At 36.3% G+C, this 20,801-nt stretch overlaps 3 protein-coding genes and 1 non-coding gene across 11 annotated transcripts; 1 reads left to right on the top strand and 3 right to left on the bottom strand.

Moving 5' to 3' along the window:
- Window positions 1–191: 191 nt before the first annotated feature.
- Window positions 192–4,210, bottom strand: LOC18054818 (pentatricopeptide repeat-containing protein At2g06000). Its single transcript, XM_006452743.2, has 2 exons — window positions 2,096–4,210; window positions 192–923 (listed from the first exon to the last, which is right to left on the bottom strand). Exon 1 carries the CDS (start codon window positions 4,000–4,002, stop codon window positions 2,215–2,217), a length of 1,788 nt encoding a protein of 595 aa, XP_006452806.1. The 5' UTR covers window positions 4,003–4,210; the 3' UTR covers window positions 192–923; window positions 2,096–2,214.
- A 216-nt stretch (window positions 4,211–4,426) lies between these two features.
- LOC18054817 lies at window positions 4,427–12,227 on the top strand. 7 transcript variants are annotated; one of them, XR_002903975.1, is made up of 15 exons: window positions 4,427–4,594; window positions 4,731–4,818; window positions 4,912–5,020; window positions 5,625–5,674; window positions 6,055–6,121; window positions 6,321–6,393; window positions 7,183–7,238; window positions 8,122–8,218; window positions 8,506–8,590; window positions 8,791–8,853; window positions 9,880–9,939; window positions 10,632–10,724; window positions 11,385–11,447; window positions 11,639–11,919; window positions 12,035–12,227. XR_002903975.1 is itself a non-coding variant. In XM_024178199.1 (14 exons), the coding sequence occupies exons 3-14, from the start codon at window positions 5,229–5,231 to the stop codon at window positions 11,813–11,815; spliced, it is 891 nt and encodes a 296-aa protein (XP_024033967.1). In that variant the 5' UTR covers window positions 4,427–4,594; window positions 4,912–5,020; window positions 5,110–5,228; the 3' UTR covers window positions 11,816–12,001. The 7 variants fall into 7 exon arrangements, 6 of the variants coding, with proteins under 6 accessions (XP_024033967.1, XP_006452805.1, XP_024033964.1 ...); XM_024178199.1 differs by lacking the exons at window positions 4,731–4,818; window positions 12,035–12,227 and adding an exon at window positions 5,110–5,235 and having other exon boundaries at window positions 11,639–12,001; XM_006452742.2 differs by lacking the exon at window positions 12,035–12,227 and having other exon boundaries at window positions 11,656–12,001.
- On the bottom strand, window positions 12,119–12,189 carry TRNAG-GCC. Its single transcript has one exon. It is a non-coding gene; the product is annotated as a tRNA-Gly (tRNA).
- A 398-nt stretch (window positions 12,228–12,625) lies between the features above and the next one.
- On the bottom strand, window positions 12,626–19,918 carry LOC18054816 (tubulin--tyrosine ligase-like protein 12). 2 transcript variants are annotated; one of them, XM_006452740.2, is made up of 15 exons: window positions 19,451–19,918; window positions 18,928–19,191; window positions 18,615–18,739; window positions 18,303–18,519; window positions 17,924–18,049; window positions 17,564–17,820; window positions 15,784–15,891; window positions 15,363–15,504; window positions 15,106–15,271; window positions 14,689–14,846; window positions 14,143–14,466; window positions 13,921–13,995; window positions 13,642–13,711; window positions 13,354–13,511; window positions 12,626–13,169 (listed from the first exon to the last, which is right to left on the bottom strand). In XM_006452740.2, exons 1-15 carry the CDS (start codon window positions 19,727–19,729, stop codon window positions 13,023–13,025), a joined length of 2,616 nt encoding a protein of 871 aa, XP_006452803.1. In that variant the 5' UTR covers window positions 19,730–19,918; the 3' UTR covers window positions 12,626–13,022. The 2 variants fall into 2 exon arrangements, with proteins under 2 accessions (XP_006452803.1, XP_024034298.1); XM_024178530.1 differs by lacking the exon at window positions 17,924–18,049.
- Window positions 19,919–20,801: the final 883 nt, after the last annotated feature.

Here is a 20,801-nt window from a genome sequence, read left to right as displayed (position 1 = left end):
GTTGCTGAAAAATAAGGGCACTTAGCAGCTTAACCTCTTAAAAAAGCTTGACCGCTACTCCAAAAGTAGCTTTTTCAATCTTCCATCAGCTTAATTTCAGATACAACCCAGCAACAAAGATATTTAAACAAAATCCATACCAAATATGCACTTGAATATTTGCATTTCCATGCACAAAGAAAACTGTGGTCAGTGAAATTTTGCATTTAACAACTTAATTTGTAGACTCCCAGTCAATTTCTTACGGGTCAACTTTGTTTGCAGAAGAATGTACTATACAGGAAAACCAAATCCAAACAACGGGAAATTATTGGGAACCAGAGGTCCAGAGCCAAACGGAACACATTTAAGATAATTACAATTTTGACAGATTACAATGAATTAATACCAAAAAGGGGAAGGGGGCAAAAACAATAGAAAAAACCCAACCATATCTATGTCCGTACCTGTTAAACATGGATTCATTCCAGCTTTTGCCCATTACTTCCTCTTTTCCTGGCAATCTGCAATATTCATTTTGCTGTGCTGGAGCTCTGTGTTCTATACAAAAATCTTTCCATGAATGGTAGGGTAAAACTATGTGCAGAATCTGGGAGACCACAAATGAAGAAATAAAAACTAACTGGATGGAGACGGCAAAAAATTTTTATTGCTAATTTTTCCGGCAAATATAATCTGAAATTAGAAAATTTACTAATCCAGATGGTGCCCTTTTAGTGCTTAAAATATCTTCTCTCACTTGAACAATAACTACTTTCTCCGCAACCATCTCTGGTTTACTTGTAAAGTCCCTGTAACAAGTTCAGATCGGATTAAACAAAACCCATTGATCTCTGATGATATCCTAACCTGCTGAGAATGGGAATGACTTGATACCATTCATCATTCAGTAGGTACTTGGTAAATATACATTAGCTGCCAGCCTGCAAGTCCACAGAAATGAAAAGCATTAAGCAAATGCAACGTTCAGGTCAAACAAAGTGCAACTCATCAATTCTTTGTCAATGGGAGTTCAAATAAAATTATCAAACAGATTTCAAAAACAATCACAACAACCAAATAAAACCAACTAGCAACATAATATAAAACTTACAACTCATAAAATACCAGCATCCAAAATCTAGTGTAAATGAAGAAAAAAATATTTTTGAAATTTAAACAAAGATGACCAAAATCAAATTCTGTCCCGAATATACCACATCCAGCCACAAATATGTTAAAGATCCTCTGAGTCAGTTCCATACAAAACAACCCAAAAGATCACAATCATGTATCGCTTGCATAAAGCAGCATCCCTTTTCCCCCTTCAAAAAAAAAAAAAAAAAACATTTTTACAATCAACAGTTTCTTTTAAAGCTTTGTCTGTGGAGACTTGATCGAGTGCTTTTCAAGCAGATCTCTTTGGCAGGATACTTGCATTTGAATCCTGAGGAAAGTAAGGGCTAAAAAATCAATTTGGTTGCCCATCCTCCTATCTTTTAAAGAAAAATTAAAAAAAAAAAAATCTTTAAAGCTTTAGACTGCATTTAAAGAAGAAGAAAAAAATGTTGCACCAGTACTTAGGACATGATGTCCAGAATATCATCAAAAAGTCAATGGGAAAACCAAAAACCATATAAAAACAATCCAATGAATGCCTGACAACCCTATACAAAGCTAAACCAGCCTTTACATTATCCCAAACCCCCTCTCAATTTAGCTGAATGAGGAAAAAGTACTACAATAAATGAACACTGAAATACATCAGAGAAGAACTACTCACTTCAGTCTTTCTTCCCTACAAAATTGTGCCATTACATACCAATTATGCTATTGAAACCTGGAAGGAGCCTTCAGTGACACAAAACTAAAAGCATAATGGTAATTCCATATTAAACACTGTTGCTATAAGTTCCAGGCACAACAAAATGCTCCCCCAGCTAACATGAAAATAAAGTTTATAGGCTTTTTGGACATAATTTGAGTCTAGGTAACTACTCAAAGATAGCTCTTCATGGGTATCCAAACAACAAGTCTCTTTCACTAAATTTATTGATAATAGTAGAAAAACATGACACAACCAACAACTAATGAAGAATGTGTGTAAAATACTTACTGCTAACTTATTTGCAGTGGAAGCTGATGAGCAGCATTTGTACTTGAGTCATGACGATGGTAAGATCTTGCTTCATGAATGGGTTGACAGAGTAAAGCAAGTTGTTCAACTGCTTTCTTTTAAGCTGCCACCGGAATATCTGTATTTGTTCTCAAAGGAACTGCTTTCTTCCAGGATGGAAGCTGCAAGTTCTGGTCCTCTGATGCCCTTTGCATTATGCGAAAGGCTTCATTAGGCATCCCTCCCTTCAAAAGGCAAGATATCAACGAATTCACAGTAATGTCATCTGGCGCACAGCCAATTCTCAACATCTTATTGAAAATGCTAATAGCCTCAACCATTCTTCCCTTCATACAATGCCCAATAATTAGAATGGTAAATGTCACTTTATCAGGTTTGCATCTCTTCTCCTCCATCTCTGCAACAATGACATTTGCCTCATCCACATTACCAGCCTTGCAAAACCCATCAATCACAGGGTTGTACATAAATGGTTTTGGAACTAAATCATTCCACTTCAATTGCTTCAAAAATCGGCGTGCATCGTTTAGTCTATTCTCCTTGCACAAAGCATTAATAAGAATCGCAAAAGTATAAACATTCGGGGACAGGTTTTTCCCTTTCATTTCATCACAAAGCTTTAAACCTTGATTCAGCTGTCCATTTCGGCAATATCCATCAATTAAGGAACTGAAAGTAACAACATCAGGAAGGTAACCTAAAGAAAGCATCCTTTCACGCATGTACTCAGCCGAAACCATGTTCCCAACCTTACCAAAGCCATCAATAAGAACATTGAAAGTTACTGCACTGGGTTTAATGCCACAACTATTCATCTCATTATATATGCTCGTAGCCTTGTCCATCTTACCTAGCTTGCAATAGCCGGATATAACTGATGTATAGGTCACAACATCTGGTAAAAATTCACTTTTAAACTTAACTTCCTTCAATAACTCATGGCCTCTAGCTACCTCATTAACTCTGCACAACCCACTTATAAGTGTGTTATACGTAACAATATCCGGAGAACAGCCAAAACTCCCCATATCATAGAAAAACTCAAAAGCCTTTTTAACTTCTCCAATCCTGCATAAACCTCGAATCAGAATATTGAAAGTCCAAGTATCTGGCTGAGAATACAATCTAAAATACTCTTTAAACATGTATACAGCCTCGTCTGCATTATTTTGTTTAACCAATGCATTCAACAGGCTATTGTACATAAATGTACTCATGGTAACTTCTCCAGGCCGAAACTGAGAAAGCAGTCCCTTGGCAGCATCACACTTTCCAGCTCTTATACATGAAGAAACAAAAAACTCTATCATCGGACTATTGGGCAAATGACCATCACTCCTCATGTAATCAAATACCACTTGCACCGAATCATGTAGACCCATTTCACACAAAGACCTCATAACCAAATTGTAAGTCTTGAAAGAGTGATTAAGACTCAGATTCACTCTACTGAACTCTAAGAACTTCAGTCCCAGTTTTGGGTTATCTAACCGTTTAATTACCTCCAATGAATTCAAAGGACTCAACTTCTCACACAAATAACGAGCACATGTATCCGACAAATAGCTGGAACGAAGTAATAAAGTACACACAACTTTAACAAACCAGAACTCGTTGCTACACCTATAATTTACCTCCTTTTCATCAAAGGGGCGAGATCCTCCGTTGGCGAGGCCGTGAAAATGGGCAATAGCAGCGATCGTGGAGGCTCGAACCCTCGAGGGACGGACTGTGAAAAATAAGAGGGTCATCGGCAACCCCACGCCATTTGCAGCAGCCTCTGACTTATGCCCACAAAAGTCTATGGAATTAGATCTTCTTTGAGGATAACCGTTGGATTCTTTAGATTTCGAAATGGGTATATCGTTAAGCTCTTTATTCTTCATGGAGATGATGCGACACTGCGTAAATAAACCATAGCAAAGCGAAACCCAAATCCAGGTAAATTTAAAATTTATTCATCAAAACACAAAGAAAAAAAAGTAAAAAACCCAGTTATATTTTAGACCATTTAACAGAAGTGGATTAAACTTCGTATACTGGGGACGCTGTGAAGGCGGTAAAGTTGCGTTAGGGTTTTTAGTAGCATGGCGAGTGATTGAGGTTCGGATTGGTGACTTCGGGCATGAACCGGTTATTACACGGGCTGGGTTTCACGATTGTGTCTTGAGCCGCCCCACGAATTGCCCACAAACACGGGTCAGGCCCGGCTCAATTCTAAAGTTGGGCCAAACTAATTTTCGGTCCAGTAAGCCGGTTTTATAAATTAATAAAAAAAATGATCAAATGTTTTTAGTTACAAGTGTCAACTGTTAAACGAGGTGCTCTGGCAGCTCAGCAAATAAACGGTTTTCAATCTCACTGCCAAATCCTGAATTTAAAATTTGTCCCGAGAATTATAAGCTGCAGGAAGGGGAAGATGTCGACGGAGAGACATGCTTCTTCTTCGACCTCTGCATCTCCTGAAGAAAACGCTATGTATGTTTTCAAATTATGCAATTCACTAACACGTTTTTCACCTGATTTTGATCACTGTTTTATTTTGTTGAATAATTCTTCTAAATTAGTTAATTCCTAATGAAATTATTTCGTTTCATAATTTGTCACTCCGTAGGTTCCTCGATATACTGCATGAAGCTCCATTACTAGGTCACCGAAAATCTCATAGTATTTTTGGTAGTGTTGTTTACTGTTTCGTACTGGTCAGTAGTCGAATTTCATGTTGATTTAAAATTCGTTTGCTCAAAACTATTATTATTAAGTCAAGCTCTGATCGGTCTTTGATTTGATTTTAGGCAGGTTATGCCATTTTGGCTGCAGGAACTACATGGATATTTCATCCTATTCACTATTTGATCCCGCCATTGCTTTGCAGTTGCGATGTTATTCTTTTGGCACTCACAGGTTTACTTCTATCACTTTCTGTAATTGGATCTGCATGTTGAAATATTCTTCTAATAATGATTTTAGATGTGTTTTTGCTTACAAAATAGAGGTACAATTTTCCAACACTAGGGACTCCTTGTGTGTGCTTGTTGATTTGCAATTGTGTTTAGAGAAAGGAGGAGAGGGAGGGAGAATGTTCCTTTTGTGATGCTAGGAGCGATTGTTCATGATCTGTAAGTTCAGTAGTCCAAATATGGAACCAGATTGTATGAGTGTTCTGAGTAAAATGTTTACATGTGGGAAGTATATTATGAACTTGAAAAAAGACTATAAAAGTCAATGATCTGTTGTTCTGTTATCAGCTTTAACGTCGCTGCAATAGGATTTTATATTGATTTTTGACATATTCAAACCATTGCTGTTGCTCGGCAAATATGTGCAACATGCCTAAGGCATAGCATATTCTTCCATTTTTTTTTGGTTGATCAATTGTACTATGTGCTTAGTTTCACATAAGAAACTTACGTTTCTAGGCTTTTATTCCTTTTATCTTTGCTTGGTATGGAACATGCTGATATTTTAGTGACTTGATTTTGGTCAAATTCAAATTTCATTATTTCAGGCATATTTCAACAGTATTTTGTGTATCAAGTCCAGAAAATACGCTTGCAGGTAAAATTTGGAATATATCTCTATCTTTATCTGTCTCTCATTCTTTGAAACTGTTGAAAGGCAACGGACATAAATACTTGAGGGAGAAGTTTATTATGTCATTGAGTTCTTTCAGAGTCTCACACAAAATGGTTTCTCTAGGATATGTAGACCTCTATTTGTTAAAAGAACAACTTTTGCTCTTCTTGAAATTCAATTCCTTTTGGTCTGAGGGCATAGATTATATTTATGATGATAGTGTCCTTTGGAAAGGGATTTATGAACTTGCCACTGAAATCTGATTAAAAGGGTCCAGTGATGTTGTTATTTTTATTAATGTCGTTGAATTGTCAAATCATGCAGTTTTTCATTTGGAACTTTTGAAATGGATATTTTGGCAGGGTTATTATAGCTTCAGCCAGAAGTTGAAGCATATTGTTCGCCTACCATTTGCCATTACTGCCTATGGTATGTACATATTAATCTATTCTTATTTCATCTCCATCGGAATCTGTTTATCTTGCACATATTCAACCATGCAACAGCAGGAAGGGATTTTATTCACCATGTGGCAGAGGGGGAACGTATTTAAATGTCAGTTGTTTATTTTTGAAAATCTTAAAACATTAGAATTGTTGTTATATTGAAAAGTTTGCTTTCATGTTAGGAACTGCGGCAATGCTACTTGTCATCGTTTGGAGACCCCACATCAGTATTCTTTCAATCTCTACTCTCCTAAGGTGCTCTCACAAGTGCTTCCGTGAATGAAATTCGAGTCATAAGCTGATAAATAGGTTGCCTTGTGCTATTTCATATCAGTAAACAATGATTATGTGTTTCTCTAGAAGAAAGTCTTCAGACAGTGATGAATAAGGGGAAAAGCAAAGTGTAATCAGGCAACTATGTGTTGGCTCTATATGCTATGGAATCTACCAGTGATCTTATAACTATTATTATTATTTTTTAAATGTCAAGTTAATACAACTTAGTGCATATAATCGGAAGTAGATTGACATGTACAGATAATTTATATCTAATTTCTGGAGTTACATATTCATGCATAAAGACTATTAAGACATAATAAAGTAGAGGAATGGAAAATTTGCTGATATAGGGAAGCTGCAGGCTGCATGTTTTTCACTTGATTTTGTGCTGGTTTGCATTTGATGGTTTTGTTTGAACAACCTTTTTATCAAATCATAAAGGATACTTTGATGTTTATATTTGTTTCTGCTTCCTCCAAATTCTATTAAAGATGGATTATGGTTGTTGTACAATTTTAGACCCTCTCTCCAACTTGGTCAAATTGGTTTAGACAATGTTAAAAGATATTTATTCTACAAAATAGAGTATTACCACAGACGTACCAACATCTTGTCTTTGTTGTGTATATTAATTGTGCTGGGTGGGAGTGAAATTGAAGATGCTGCTTTAGACTTGCCTTTTCCTGGGTAGATGTTAGAATACCATGGTTGCTTTGCTAACTATTTATGGTCCACTTGATCTTAGTGTACGCATTTTATTTGCAGGATTATTATGTTAATTGAAGCAATATGTGCTGCTTCCTTTATGAGTGTCTATATCGGTGAGTTTTAATTATTTTGAGCGTTTGAAAGAGTTATGTTGCTGCAGTACATGCTGATGATTTGAGTTGTTAATTTTATATGAGGTTTGATGCTTTGTTCTAGGTGCCTAAGCTACTTATAATTTTCATATTTTACCAGACAAATTACTAGAAAAATGACCTTCCTACTAAATTTGTTGAATTGCATATGACCTCCATCACTCCTTGGAGTATTTATTGATTACGTTGTACCTAAAAAAATTATTGACCAAAGCAGCAGGCAAATTTTATAGTTATTTTTCAAATTTCAAAGGATTTTGATCCCTTTCAGAAAGTCTCATCTAAATTATTTGCAAAGCCAAGACTGGAACGTCTAAAAAAAAAAAAAATGGGTATCACAAAGTTTATACTTGTTGTCACTTCTTAATTGTAACCTCCATCTTGGTTGGTGGATTTCCAATGTGAGATGTTCTTGAGCAAACATATCAAAGCCAAATGCGATATATCGTGGGTGTGTATAATTAATGATTCCCATTTTTTTTTCCCAGATAATATAGGACTGTGTATTTAGTTACTCCATTTGACTTGGATTTGTACTTTTACCAATCTGACAGGAGCACATATCTAATCTAAGTCGGTATAATTTCTTTATATGTGGCAAATTTTGTTATTGTTTCCTTGGGATAGACGTGCTAACACCAATTTTCGAACTTCCATGACCTGTTGACTATATGTTCCTTAATTTTCTTTCAAGAACCTTGGTATTCATCAGTTTTGGGAATCTAGTTTTTAAATTATCTGGCGTGTTTGATAACTAACAATCTAGTATATGCAGTGGCCTCTAAAGGTGGGGTTATATTTCTCAGAACATTAATGTTTTCTGTATACTTCCCGGTGCTTGCAGGTTATGTACATCAGTACAATTCATTGAATTCTCAGCCTGATGTTATGAAGTCACTTTATTCTCCTCTTCAACCATCAAGTTCTTTGGAAGGTTTAAGGTATTCTATCAAAAACTTTAAAAGCCAACATACTAAATTTTGTAGCGTTATGGGACGTGAGAAAGAGATTCATGCTAACAACATTATCATGCATTAACAAATATGCTTCACCGGATTATCTTTTTCCTCTTGGTAAGATTTTTTTGATGATATAGCAGATTTCCATCAAATGCAGCATATGGGTGACCAAACTATACATATAGTGGAAGTTGAATATATGCATCATGAGTCAAGTTTTATGGAGTGCATACATAATGATCCATTGACAATTTTTTTGGTCCAAACAGGTATCATGATGGTGGTCGACTCTCTGATGAGCAAATGGCTTTGTTGCAGTATCAACGTGAGAACCTTCATTTTCTAAGCGAGGAGGTATACTGTGATTAAGATTTATGATTCTGCTTTTACAACCCCAATGTTATTGGATCTTCACTAAAGCCAGTTTGTTTTCTTATCAAATTCCAATGTGTTATGAGCTGGTATAATTTGCATAAGTAGTTCATCTCTTGGTAAAAACCATAATGATGTTTTCTGGTTATAATCAAATTCCAAACAACATATGTTTGCTGCAGATTCTTAGGTTGCAAGAATGCCTGAGCAAATATGAACAGTCTGATGATGGAAGTACACCTCAGGTAATACTTACTCAGACTATATTAATATGGTTTTATTTGCAAAACAGTGCAGAGCAGGAAGTAATTTGAATGTCTGCTTTACCATATTTAGACATATGGGCAAGCATCATCAATCTTCATGACTGTGATAAGGATAAGTACATAAGCAGGCCTTGTTTGTTAAATTATGTGGGACTGGTTTGGCACATTTTTCCAAGGCTGGGTCATACCTCTGGCCTGCCAAAGATACAAAGGCCACCCTGGAATTATATATGTTTGTAATAAATGAAACTGTTATGAGTCATAGAAATTTGGAACTATCTATTATCCAACCTAGCTACAACGACAAAAATTATAGTTTCCTGAGGTTAAAAAGAGATTTGTGGTAATTTATGTGCAAGAAAACTTGCTGGTGGAGTTCCTATTAAAAAGTTTGGCATTCAAATACTTGAGGACTTGTCGTATGTACCAAACACTCATGGATGTATAGGAGAAAGGCACCTTCATTTGTCTAGTACATGTTCAATGTTTTGAGTGTGTTTACAAATTTTGTATGAATTTTTTTTTCTTTTTCACTTTTTATGGTTCCACAATCCAACCTAACACATGATCATATGTGTTTGGGCTGGTATAGAGATTGAGAGTGGGAGAGAGAGAGAAAGAATATTATTAACACAAATATTCCAATGCATACTGTTGTTTTGTCCAGTTTATTGATGGTTACCATGCCATAGATTCATGATTATGTTGCCATGTGAGTCAAGTGCTGGATGTGCTTTTGCCCATGGCCATCCCCAGGGTGATTTATTTTATGAAAGTGCCAGCTACTTTATATATCATATTAAACTCAAAATATTTTTTTTTTTAAATTCGTTTAAACAAGTGGCTTTGTTCCTTGGTTCTGAAGTCTATGGATGACAACTATCTCTTGTTTATTAAATCATTTTGAATTGAGCCTTCAATCGATGCAGCTTTTGTTTTATAATAGTGGAATAATTAGGCATCAAATGATCAGAATAAGTTGGTTACAGGTTGCTCTTTTTTCAGGTTGATCTCGCACATCTTTTAGCAGCTCGTGATCAAGAATTACGGACACTTTCTGCAGAGGTAATTCTTAACTAATACTATATTACATGGGACTGCCCAGTGGCTTATAATAACAGAATAGAAATGCATATAAGTTTATGTTGTTCATTGTCAATGTAAGAGATGCTTTTCTGACCATCAACATTTGCAATGTCTTATACTGGTCATTCTTAAACATGCCTTAAAATTCCGGGCTGCTCTTTCTGGGTTTCACGTATACTCCTTGTTCACAGCTCTCTCTAGGTTATGCTTAGGCATATTGAGTGCTTATGCTTTATAATTAGTGGCTTAGTGAGTATATCTGTAAGATTGCCGAGCACTGGGGATCTGTTGGATGTGATCAAATTTTCTAGCGAAAATCATTTGACACAATACGAGCACAGTGTTGCACTAATATAAAGGAGACTTGAGAAAGTCTTTGGGAAGGAAGTAGAAACACAAAAGTTTTTCTGTGTGGTAAAGTAAAATTTATACGGATGAGTCCAAATGTTCAGAGAATTTTCATGCACTCTCACTTTCATGAAGTCAACCAGTGGGCTTCTGACATATATCTTCCCGACCAAGTTACACAGATGTTGAACAGGTTATGATATTCTTTTGATGGTGATTACTAGTGATACACTCCATCAGTATATTCCCAGGAAATGATTGAATCTCAACAGTTGTTCTGGAGAATTAGACTTTAATAGATGCTGAGATTATATCTGTTGCAGATGAATCAACTGCAATCTGAATTGAGGCTTGCTCGGTCTTTGATAGCTGAGAGGGAAGCAGAGGTCCTGCGAGTTCGCAATACCAACAATCAGGTATTTTCTAGTAGTATATTTCTGTGACATATGCCAATTTATGATATTATGTACTTTTTCACGAAATCTTAGTCACGTGTTATTGTACTAAAATGGAAATACTTCCAAGAGAGAGGGTACTAGAGCATGAGGGCAGTATTTAAAAAGTAAAAAACTTGATCACCGGATAGAAGATTTAAATGCCAAAAAAAGTTTAATCAACCTTTCTGTTTGGTAACTACATACTACATACTACATAGTCTTTTCTATCTTGTTCTTGTGAGATAAGATAAAAGCAACTCTCTACCAACTTATCGTTAATCATTGCATGGACCCTTCCTTCTTTACAAATCTCAGTGCCAACGTTTAAATATAATTGGGTAGTCTTTCAATGTAAATCTCTTAATATTTCTCTTTAGCTAAGCCAGTTAACTGCTAAATCTGAATATAAACTGCCCCCTTTTACTAATATGCTAGGAAATTGTCAATTTCCTGAAGGACAGAAACTGGTGTCTTACTCTTGCAGAAAATTAGCATTGTATTTGTTTGGTTGTAGTAAGACTTGGAAATTTCATGATGTGGTTTATGCCATGAATGTATCTCTTGAAGAACTTTTGTTATGGGATTGTCACATCCATGTATTTACTTTTTTTTTTTTAACAAATAAAACTACTAAAACAGTATGTGGAGGAGAATGAAAGGCTTAGAGCAATTTTAGGAGAATGGAGTACCCGAGCAGCAAAGGTACCAACCATCTTATGGATTATGTTTACTCTCCGCGAATGTTTTTTTTTTTTTTTTCCTTTTTTTCCCTCTCCCCGCTTGCAAACCCCACCCACCCCCAAAAAAAAAAAACACAAATCTAATTCTACATTCACACACTCTGGTGCTTATTTACGTTGCTGTAAAAATTGTATCTGTTGTTCTAACTGAAGCACAACTTGTTAAAAAGCTTGAGCGAGCATTGGAGGTTGAGCGGATGTCAAATATTGAATTGCAAAAGAAAATTTCGACAAGAAGAAATCAACATGGACCAGCAGAATCAAATGAGCATGACACAGCGTAATTGTTCCTTTTCAAAAGAAATGTGTAGATTGATATTTACTTTGTAATTTTCCTGTGAAGCCATTCTTTTATGTGTTGTGATTCTTGTGAAGAAAGGTAGGTTGGACATCCCTCCATTATGGGAGTAGACACACTTTTCAACCAGCCCTAGGTATATGGTTCAATGTACATAAACACAGTTTCTTTTTTCTTTGATGGGTATTAAATTTATAGTAATTTCAGCTTAACGTTTCTGATTTGGTGAAAATTTTTCTTGGCCGATTCAGTCTTTGATTGGAAGCATTACTTTTTTCTTCCCAAACTCGACAGAGCATGATTTCCGCAGTGGAGATGAAAATGGTAAAATGAAATGCACCAGCCGGGAATCGAACCCGGGTCTGTACCGTGGCAGGGTACTATTCTACCACTAGACCACTGGTGCTTTGTTGACAGACCACTGGTGCTTTGTTGACAGCTGTTTTCTCATTTAAAATTTAACTAAAATACTTTTCGTAAACAGGTGACAAATTTTTGTTTTTCCGCCTCTTTAATTAAATGAAGGTTAAGGTTCGTTTATTGTTAAGATTCAATCGCCCTCTAATTTCATTTTGATAACAAATCGCCCCACAACCAATGCTTCATGTCATTAATGAGAGCTGAGCTGCATAGCCACTATTAGAAAAACAAAAAATCAGCCACCGTCACCGCCGTTAAATTTAATGGACTCGTTTAAACTAACTAAATTTAATGGCGACGAGTAACGGACAGAAGATGCCCAGCAAAAAGTTGGGAACAATTGAGGTTTTGTCAAAATAATAATAAGGTGTCTTAAAAAATTAACCCAATCATCCCCCCCCACCAAAAAAAAAAGGGTCAATTCAATTACAGGTAAAGATTTTCCCAACATTCCAGTTACAGCCAGGGCAACCGATGTAAAGATTCATAAGTTCATTGGCTAAGATTTGCTTATAAACTTCAAATCTGAAAATGCCAGGAATCATACACCCAAGTCCGACATTATCCCAGTCCCGACTAATATTAGGCAGCAAACCAAACAACAAACATGGACGAATTAGCAACTTCAGTTATGGACTCTGCCACTATAGCAGAGTATAGGATCACTTCGAAAGGAAATGGTAAGACCTTGCACAGTGGACAAACTCTGTAATCCATCAGGGAAAATCTTTTCATGACAAAATTTTGATAAGGAATTAAGGAGAAGAATGACACACTGACAATCTATCATGACACTTGGTACAAATTAATATAGCTGCATTACAATGGGGTTACATGTGCGGTTTCGTTTAGAAAGAGACAACCAAAGACATAATTGAAGAAATCAGCACCTTTGACTACTTCCCCTGTGACTAAAGCTTCTGTATCATACTTGCACGCTCTTGTACAGTCTGGACAGTAAGTAACCTACACGAAACACAACATACGTACTATTTTCATTGAGGAAAGACGAATCTTTTGTTTGCTTAATTTTTTGGCAAACGAACACAGTAAATCAAAAATTACGAAATTTAGATAATAGAGGTCTTAGTTCAAACTGCATTCCAATCATTTATGCCAAAAAAGGGAAATGTTAGCTAACGTTACAAACCTCCAGTAACTTGGGCTGAAAAGAGCTATCAAGCATTATATCCACACCATACATGGCCCTAGATTTTGAACTGTGCATCTCTGGATGTGCAACAGCAGCTGCCTCGAAGACAGATCGGATAGTATTTTTGACTCTCTGATGAATTTCTAACCATTTAACTGAAACAAACGCAGATATCAACATAGCACATAAATTCAAGTATGTTAATAATATACTATTACTTTGTGATCACCAACTTTCTACATTGATTGGCAATCAGTATTACACTAGTTAGGAAAGTCCTAATACCTTGGTGTTCCACTTCAAACTCCCTCACAAAATCCGGTGTGTTCATGTGATTGAATTTCCGACCATAATTCTGAAAACCACAAGAAGTTTTTGAAAGGACTAAATTTAAAGGCTCCTTAGAAGTGTTGAAATATAATCCAGGTAAAACAAGTAATTTCCAATAAATATCAGATTCTCTTCATCGAAATCAGAGTTCATCAAACAGAGGGCCACTGTACATGCATAACCGCCCAGAGATTAAAAACAGTCATTGTGCATAAAAGTGATGCTTAAACATACCATAACTGTAAAGTGTGTCTCGTACTCAAAGAAACTGTGCTTGTCTAAAGAATATGGATTGTTTGCCAGTCTAACCTGAAAATATAGCAAGGAAAAACAAAAAGTAATATGAGCATCTACATTAGCAGAAAGCATTCCTCAATTATGAACATGAGAATAGTAAGGAAATAGTAATCACATCATTCTATCATTTTATAGAATCTTAAAGAGGAATTAGCATACCCAGAAAACATCTGAAAGGAATATTTCTAAAGGGTCCATACTGCGAACCAGTACTATGTAACGAAGATCAAACTTCCTTCCTTGGAACAAAGCAGGGAACTCAATATATTTCTGGCATATTTTCGGACCAGTTTCCATGAGACGGATAACAGCAGATAAATCATCAGTCACAGAGGTATCAATAGTCCTTGCCATGTTCCAAGGTTTTAATATCCATAAATTATTAAGCCCATCTCTTTTCCGTACGTAATAGTCACCAATAAGTTGAGGTAGATGCGTTTCAAGATTGTAAGTAGGCTGCAACCATTCAGGAGAACCATGTGCCTGTTGGAAGGAGAAAATTAGAGTTAATGACATCTGGCAGAATCAATTGCAAGTCTTTTTTTTCCCCCTCAGTCTTGGTATATTAAGCATGTTACTCTGCTAAATTGATATATATAATAAATATTGACAAGAGAAGTTCTTATTTTAAACTTTTTAACAGATAACAGTTCAGTTCTTGTAATATGCTCTTGGTGAAATGATAAATTAGTTCATTATTCTAACCTTCTGAACAGTCTCTGCCAAATGATGTTTCATTACAAGGCAAGACTCAAAAGGAAATTGGTTTACATATTGCTGATCTGTTATTCCAGTAGCCTTTTTCATGTCCTCATCCACCTGCAAACTTGTCCATATAATATCAGCATCCTTCGGCTCAGTTGCTGTAAGAGGAAGAAGAAAGGAAATATCAGAAGTGCAAAGGCATAGGGTGTATATAGTGTAAAATTAATGACATCAAGATAAAAAATCTCAACAACTTTTTCCAGCAAATCATATCCCCGACCAGAAAGTAAAATCTAAGCAAGAAGCACAAGTCAATCTAGAAGTAAACCCAAGTATAATCACAAATCTAGCAACTGAAACATTAAACTAGTCGAACAGGAAATAGAAACCCTTAAATCAATGAATCACTATACTTACTGATTACAAATTCAGTACGAGTCAAAAATTCTTCCACATAAGGTATGTCAGTGTAAACACGTGAAGCACATCCGTCACTACGATGCAGACTTTCAGTGTTAGAAGACTTGGTAGGTGTGTAGCTCAAACTTTTGAACTGCAATTTCTGGCAGTGTTTCTCATACTCCTGCAAGATTCAATGAAAATTAATACCAAACTAGAAGTAAAATATATTTCAAGAAGGAAATATCTGTAGGGCTAGTAATAGGAGATAATACATTGATAAAATAACTCTGTGGAGTATGAAACCAAGCTGTAAGTCTGGCAGATCGTTGTTTGTCCTCCCCAATACCATATAAGAAATCACGAGTGCACTCATCACTTTTGTAAACATTCTGTATTGGCCATAATATAGAAAAGCTGAAAGAGAAAATTTATTCATGTTATGGCTTTCACAAGAATTGTAATTTATGTTTCATAGGAAGAGCACAGGGAATATGTTTTTCAATGAGTAAATATTAACAAATAAGAACATAAAAAAAATATGTTTTTGCAAAAAGTAGTTATATAATTGTTCTAATCCAAAGGAACATATCTGAACTCTATTATAACTACACTTTAGATATCAATGTCAACAACAGAAACAGGGCACAATGAAAGACTAAAAAATGTGCTACAGCTAAAAGGTAAATATCGAACCTCACAGCTGACGATAATTTCCCTTCCGGCATGAAGAGGAAAGGAGCTACCCTGAAATTTGGCTCATCACTATGCCGCACAGCTGAACCTAATTCATCCATAACATACCTGCAGAAAACCCCAAAGAAATGATCATTCATGTCATAGCTTTCATTGTAGTTGTCAGCCAGTTCAGTTGGAGGAAGGGTTTAATTATCACTATGTAATACTAACATTTGAAAAAAAATGCCATGACTTTCATTTACAGTTGTCAAAGACAGTGATAATTGTGAGACTGACCACACGGCCAACGAAATAAAATTAAAGGACAGGTAGTTCTTTAATATACTGATAAGGCATAACCTCAACTTCCATAATATCAGTACCATGTTACGTTGTTGCTACAAAATGAATGATGCAACATGGTAATCAAAATGGGAGATGCTAACACACTCATTGTTGTTGGGCGTGTATGAGAAATAAAAGACTAAATTTTGACTCATAAAGAAGCTCGGAAGCTCTGAATGGTATATTTTTATTCTATATATTTGCCACAAATCCAACAGCTAGAGACATAATTGCACTAAAGACATAGCTTTTTTTTTTTTGGCTGAGAAACAAAATAAGTATATTAGACTAGGAAATGTACATAGAGGAGGGAAAAGATGTGCATATAGACAGAAGACAAAAAACCCCAACCCCAAGAACTGTAAATCCTAAAAGATTAAAAGTTCTAACTAATGAAATTACACCATAGCTGCTTCCCAATTAATCAAAAGAAAAAAGAAAGACAAATCTTTAACCTCCAGAGAGATCCAAGCCCATAGAGAAGCCCAGAATTTAACTCTCTCCCAAATATACATGTAATCCTCCATCATTTTGCTCTAAAAAATTCTTGAGTTTCTTTCAATCCATAGGACCCAAAATATAGCCATAACTGTGCAATCCCATAAGACTGAAGCCTTAACCCTGCCTTAAGTCTCAAAATGCTTTCCAAGATAACAGAAAAGCCTTAACCCAACCTTTAAGCCATGAATGAGTCCAACAATCCAATCACGTTCAAGGATATCACTAACAACACTTTTCATGCAAGTAACTTTTATGAAATTACCAAGAATAACAGATCATCAAAGTCAAGAGTACCAGTTTATTGATAATACTTTTGGTATGCCAACTAAATTCGCAACTCACCTTCTAGGAATTAGTTTATACGTAATAAAAGCTCCATCAGACATATCTTTAGCATGTCATGGTTGTTGAGACTTCTTAAAATTCAGATTTTTCAATCTTAGTAGAATCTACGGGTTTTGATCTTCTTTAAAGAATATATTCTTATTACTTTTTATATGATCTCCACTTTATAACTCTCTAAAAGCATGTTCTACCGTCAATAACATCACCCCTCACCTAAGAGTTCTTATCCTCGATGCATTTAGAGGACTTGTATTTCTCCTCATCCCACCAACTTCACCCACAACTGCCCACATACCTTCAGAAGGCATTAGCCAAAAGGAAAATTTTCAACGTACTTACTTGGAAGTATTTCCCTCCCAACTTGATAGATAAAGTAACATCGTATTTACAAGCATCAATTAAACAAAAAAGATGGACAGCTCAAATTTGCTGTAGCTAATCAAATCTGTTTTAAATATTTTCTCCAAAAACCTTTCCCTCCCAATTGACTTATGAGATCAAATTATACCAGGCAAAGCACCAGTCTAAATGTGTTTGTAGCCAATAAGAAGAGTATTTAAGATAAAAGATATGAAGCAAACTGCAAGATCAAGAGACAAGAACATACCATACAGATGTTTCATCTATCTTCTCCTCATTGGCAAGCCTATATGTCATCAAATACAACCACATTGCACTAAGAACACGATCAGCAAGAGGTTGATCAGCACTCCATTCAGGAAGGCGTGGTTGAAGCATGGAATCAATCACATGTTTCCCCTCTTCCAAAATTTTAGAAGCAGTGACACCATTCAATGTACAAAGAGTGGGAAGAGATTCAAGGATCTCAATGGCACTTTCTCCAAGAGGGCCAGGTATATCGACCTACAAAAAAAGGTGAAGATCTGAAATATCCTACAAATAATTGTTCTACATTCATCAGTGTCCCGCTGGAAAACTAAAGTACTATTTCTAGAAAGAAAAATACCCCCAAAGATTGCAGGCAGGGAAATCCCTTCAAGACTTCCAACAGTTCACGAACTGAATTCTGCTCTAGTGGATTTCCCCGAATATTCAAATGTGAAAGAGATGGCATCTCAGCAGGTGAAAATGCCTGTGTGGAGGGAGAAAAACAATGAATCATAAAAAATGAACTCCTCAAAGGACAAATTGCTTGAAAGAACAAGTACAAACTTTGAACAAAGTGCATAGTGTGCTAGATTTCTTGACCTTAATTTCTTAACAAAGAATGATTCCTGAATATGGAAATATTTAGTTTGTATGGATTACAATTAACGAGGGAAAAGTAACTAATTAACAAAAGAAGAGAAGGGGGAAAAAAAAGAGTACAGTGAAGATGTTGACACCTTATTGACCAGATTGTGAATACATCTATTTGAAAGGTCAAGTGAGGTCACACTTTGCAAGGGACGGTCTCTCAGACAAAGACTACTTGGATTATCCTTGTCATAAACTTCTCCACAAAATCCCAAAGCCCACTCACCAAAATTAATGGTGAAATTTGAGTTGTAGATTTCCAGTTTAGGACATCCTTGTAAAATTGCATCTTCCATGCAATGATCACTGAGAAAAAAGGTAATTCAGTCACCACCTGACAGAAAACCACTAGCATTAACTTTAAACGATCATAGCAATCATTCATTTATCATCTGTCGTACCATTTTTTCAGAACTGGATTATTATTCAGCCACAAAGCCCTTAGATTTTTTAATTTGGTGACTTCCTGTACGATAATTTCCACTGTCTCAAGCTTGTTTCCACAGAGGCTAAGTGCTTGTAAATCCTAATGCAACAAGGAGCATGAAGAATAGAGAGCATTACAGGATAAACAATGATTAAAACACCAGTCCAAGACCTAAACTACAGGTAAAAAACATCAATATGGATAACCAAATAATTGGTGTCAACAGAAAAACATGCCTCATGCTATATTACAAAAATATACATATAAGATTAACTAAAGTAACGAACCGGAAATTTACTAGACAAATTGAGAGACAGAAGCATATCATCACCAATGTCAGCATCCTCAAGCTCCAACCACTTAACAGTGCCATCACCCTTTTCGGTTGCATTATGAATCTCACTCTCCAGTATGTCCTCAACATTTGATTTGGTGCCATTCTCATGCAAAACTCCCTTTACAGCGTCCACTTCTTCAATATCTGTATCAAGATCAGTATCTACACACATCAAAGAAGCCATTCTCTGAGCCAGCCCTGGCACCTCCTGTAGCTGCAATCACTCAGAAATTGCCAACTGTCAGTACACGTCCTTGTATCAAAACTCCGAACCATGTTCCATCATCACTCAGTTCTCTTAAGAATGCAAAACACAACTCAAAATTAACGCTATTTTCAAATTCATTTTTATCTATAGCTATCAATTCTCCTCATAAAGCAGTCCAAATTCATTTTCATTCATTTTTTTTCACTCTTTTGAAAATGCAAATACAAGAATAACATTAGCGTTCTGGAGAAAGCATGGCAAGGACCTGACTAAAAGCATCAGAGAGACGGAAAGTCCAGGCATGGTCGACGAGGAAAACGTTTGATTCTTTAGGCATGGATTGAGAGTCCAGCACGAGCCTTCTCTGGCGACCGTCCTCGCAAACCTCGATTTTAAAGTAAGAGCCGGCATCGAAAGTTTCAGTGGTGAGCTTTTGGAAGAGCTGGCGGTGCAGCGACTGCGGTAGCCCCGAAGCTGCCAACAGTACACCGTGAACTTTCACAAAGTCCTCGTATGTCTCTATTCTGTTGCTGTTACTTGACATTTCCACACCTGCCTCTCACTCACGGTTCTCACGGTCAGTCCTTTCACCTACTGCAGGTTCCGCTCTGCTGGTTTTGTGGTGGCCTGGGCCGTCAGCTTCCCTTGATGGTCCAGCAAATTACAAAATGCTCCTCCAGTCAGTCGCCCATTTTCTCAATAGTAGTTTTTTTTCTCGGAATTTTACAGTGCATAAATCCTGAAGTTTTTCTAATTTTAAATTTTAAGACTTTTAAGCTCTATTTTAAAATTTTTTCTAACTTTTCCTCCGCTCTACAATTTAAAATAAAAAAAAACTATCATTCTTTTCGTTATACCTTAAGGCCCCGTTTGGTTTTAGTTATAGATTTATGTTATTTACTCCGAATCAAACCCCGAAAGCAATAAAGGAACGACGTCGTTTCAATCTTTTTTTTCCCCTCTCATTCAAGCTAAACGACGTCGTTTTGGAAAAATTGTTAAAGCTGAATAGGTTTCTCTATGTCTTCGTCTCACAGCCCATTTCCCCTTCGTTCCAGCTTTGTTGAGGCAAAATCAACAACAGCCCCAAATTGCTTTCTCTTTCCCTTCGTCTCACAGCCCCTTTCTCCTTCTATTTCTTTGTTTCTCTCCCCTTCATTTCACAGCCACCATCACGCACCTACCACACCAACAGCCATCAGCGTGGCAGCCACAATCACGCAGGGTTCCATCACAAAATACCCAGCCATCGGGGCAAAAGTGACATTCTGCCTACTAATTTCACGAAAACTAGTTCAAAAAGGGCAAAGATGAGATCATAGTGTAGATCCTAGGATATCCCAAACAAAACCCATGATGTATTGTCCGACAGTAATGTTGCCGTATCTAACAGAATCTAAATCCAGTGCAATTACAGTCATAACAGCTGTTATTATCGCTATAACCAAATAGGGTGGAAAAAACTAGCGATGATGATGCCAAAAGAGCAGCAGTTGATGCCGGAAGATAGGCATAGGCGTATGCATACATGAGATTATCTGCAGCACTTAGAAAACCCAGGATAATAAAAGATAGAGTGAGTTTGAAGTCAAGAGGAGTGCGAAAGGTTTTAAATA

Source organism: Citrus clementina, unplaced genomic scaffold, assembly GCF_000493195.1.
Source record: "Citrus clementina cultivar Clemenules unplaced genomic scaffold, Citrus_clementina_v1.0 scaffold_1, whole genome shotgun sequence".
NCBI lineage: Eukaryota > Viridiplantae > Streptophyta > Magnoliopsida > Sapindales > Rutaceae > Citrus > Citrus x clementina.
The sequence above is the reverse complement of the archived record's forward strand: the minus strand, read 5'-3'. Positions and strand labels throughout refer to the sequence as shown.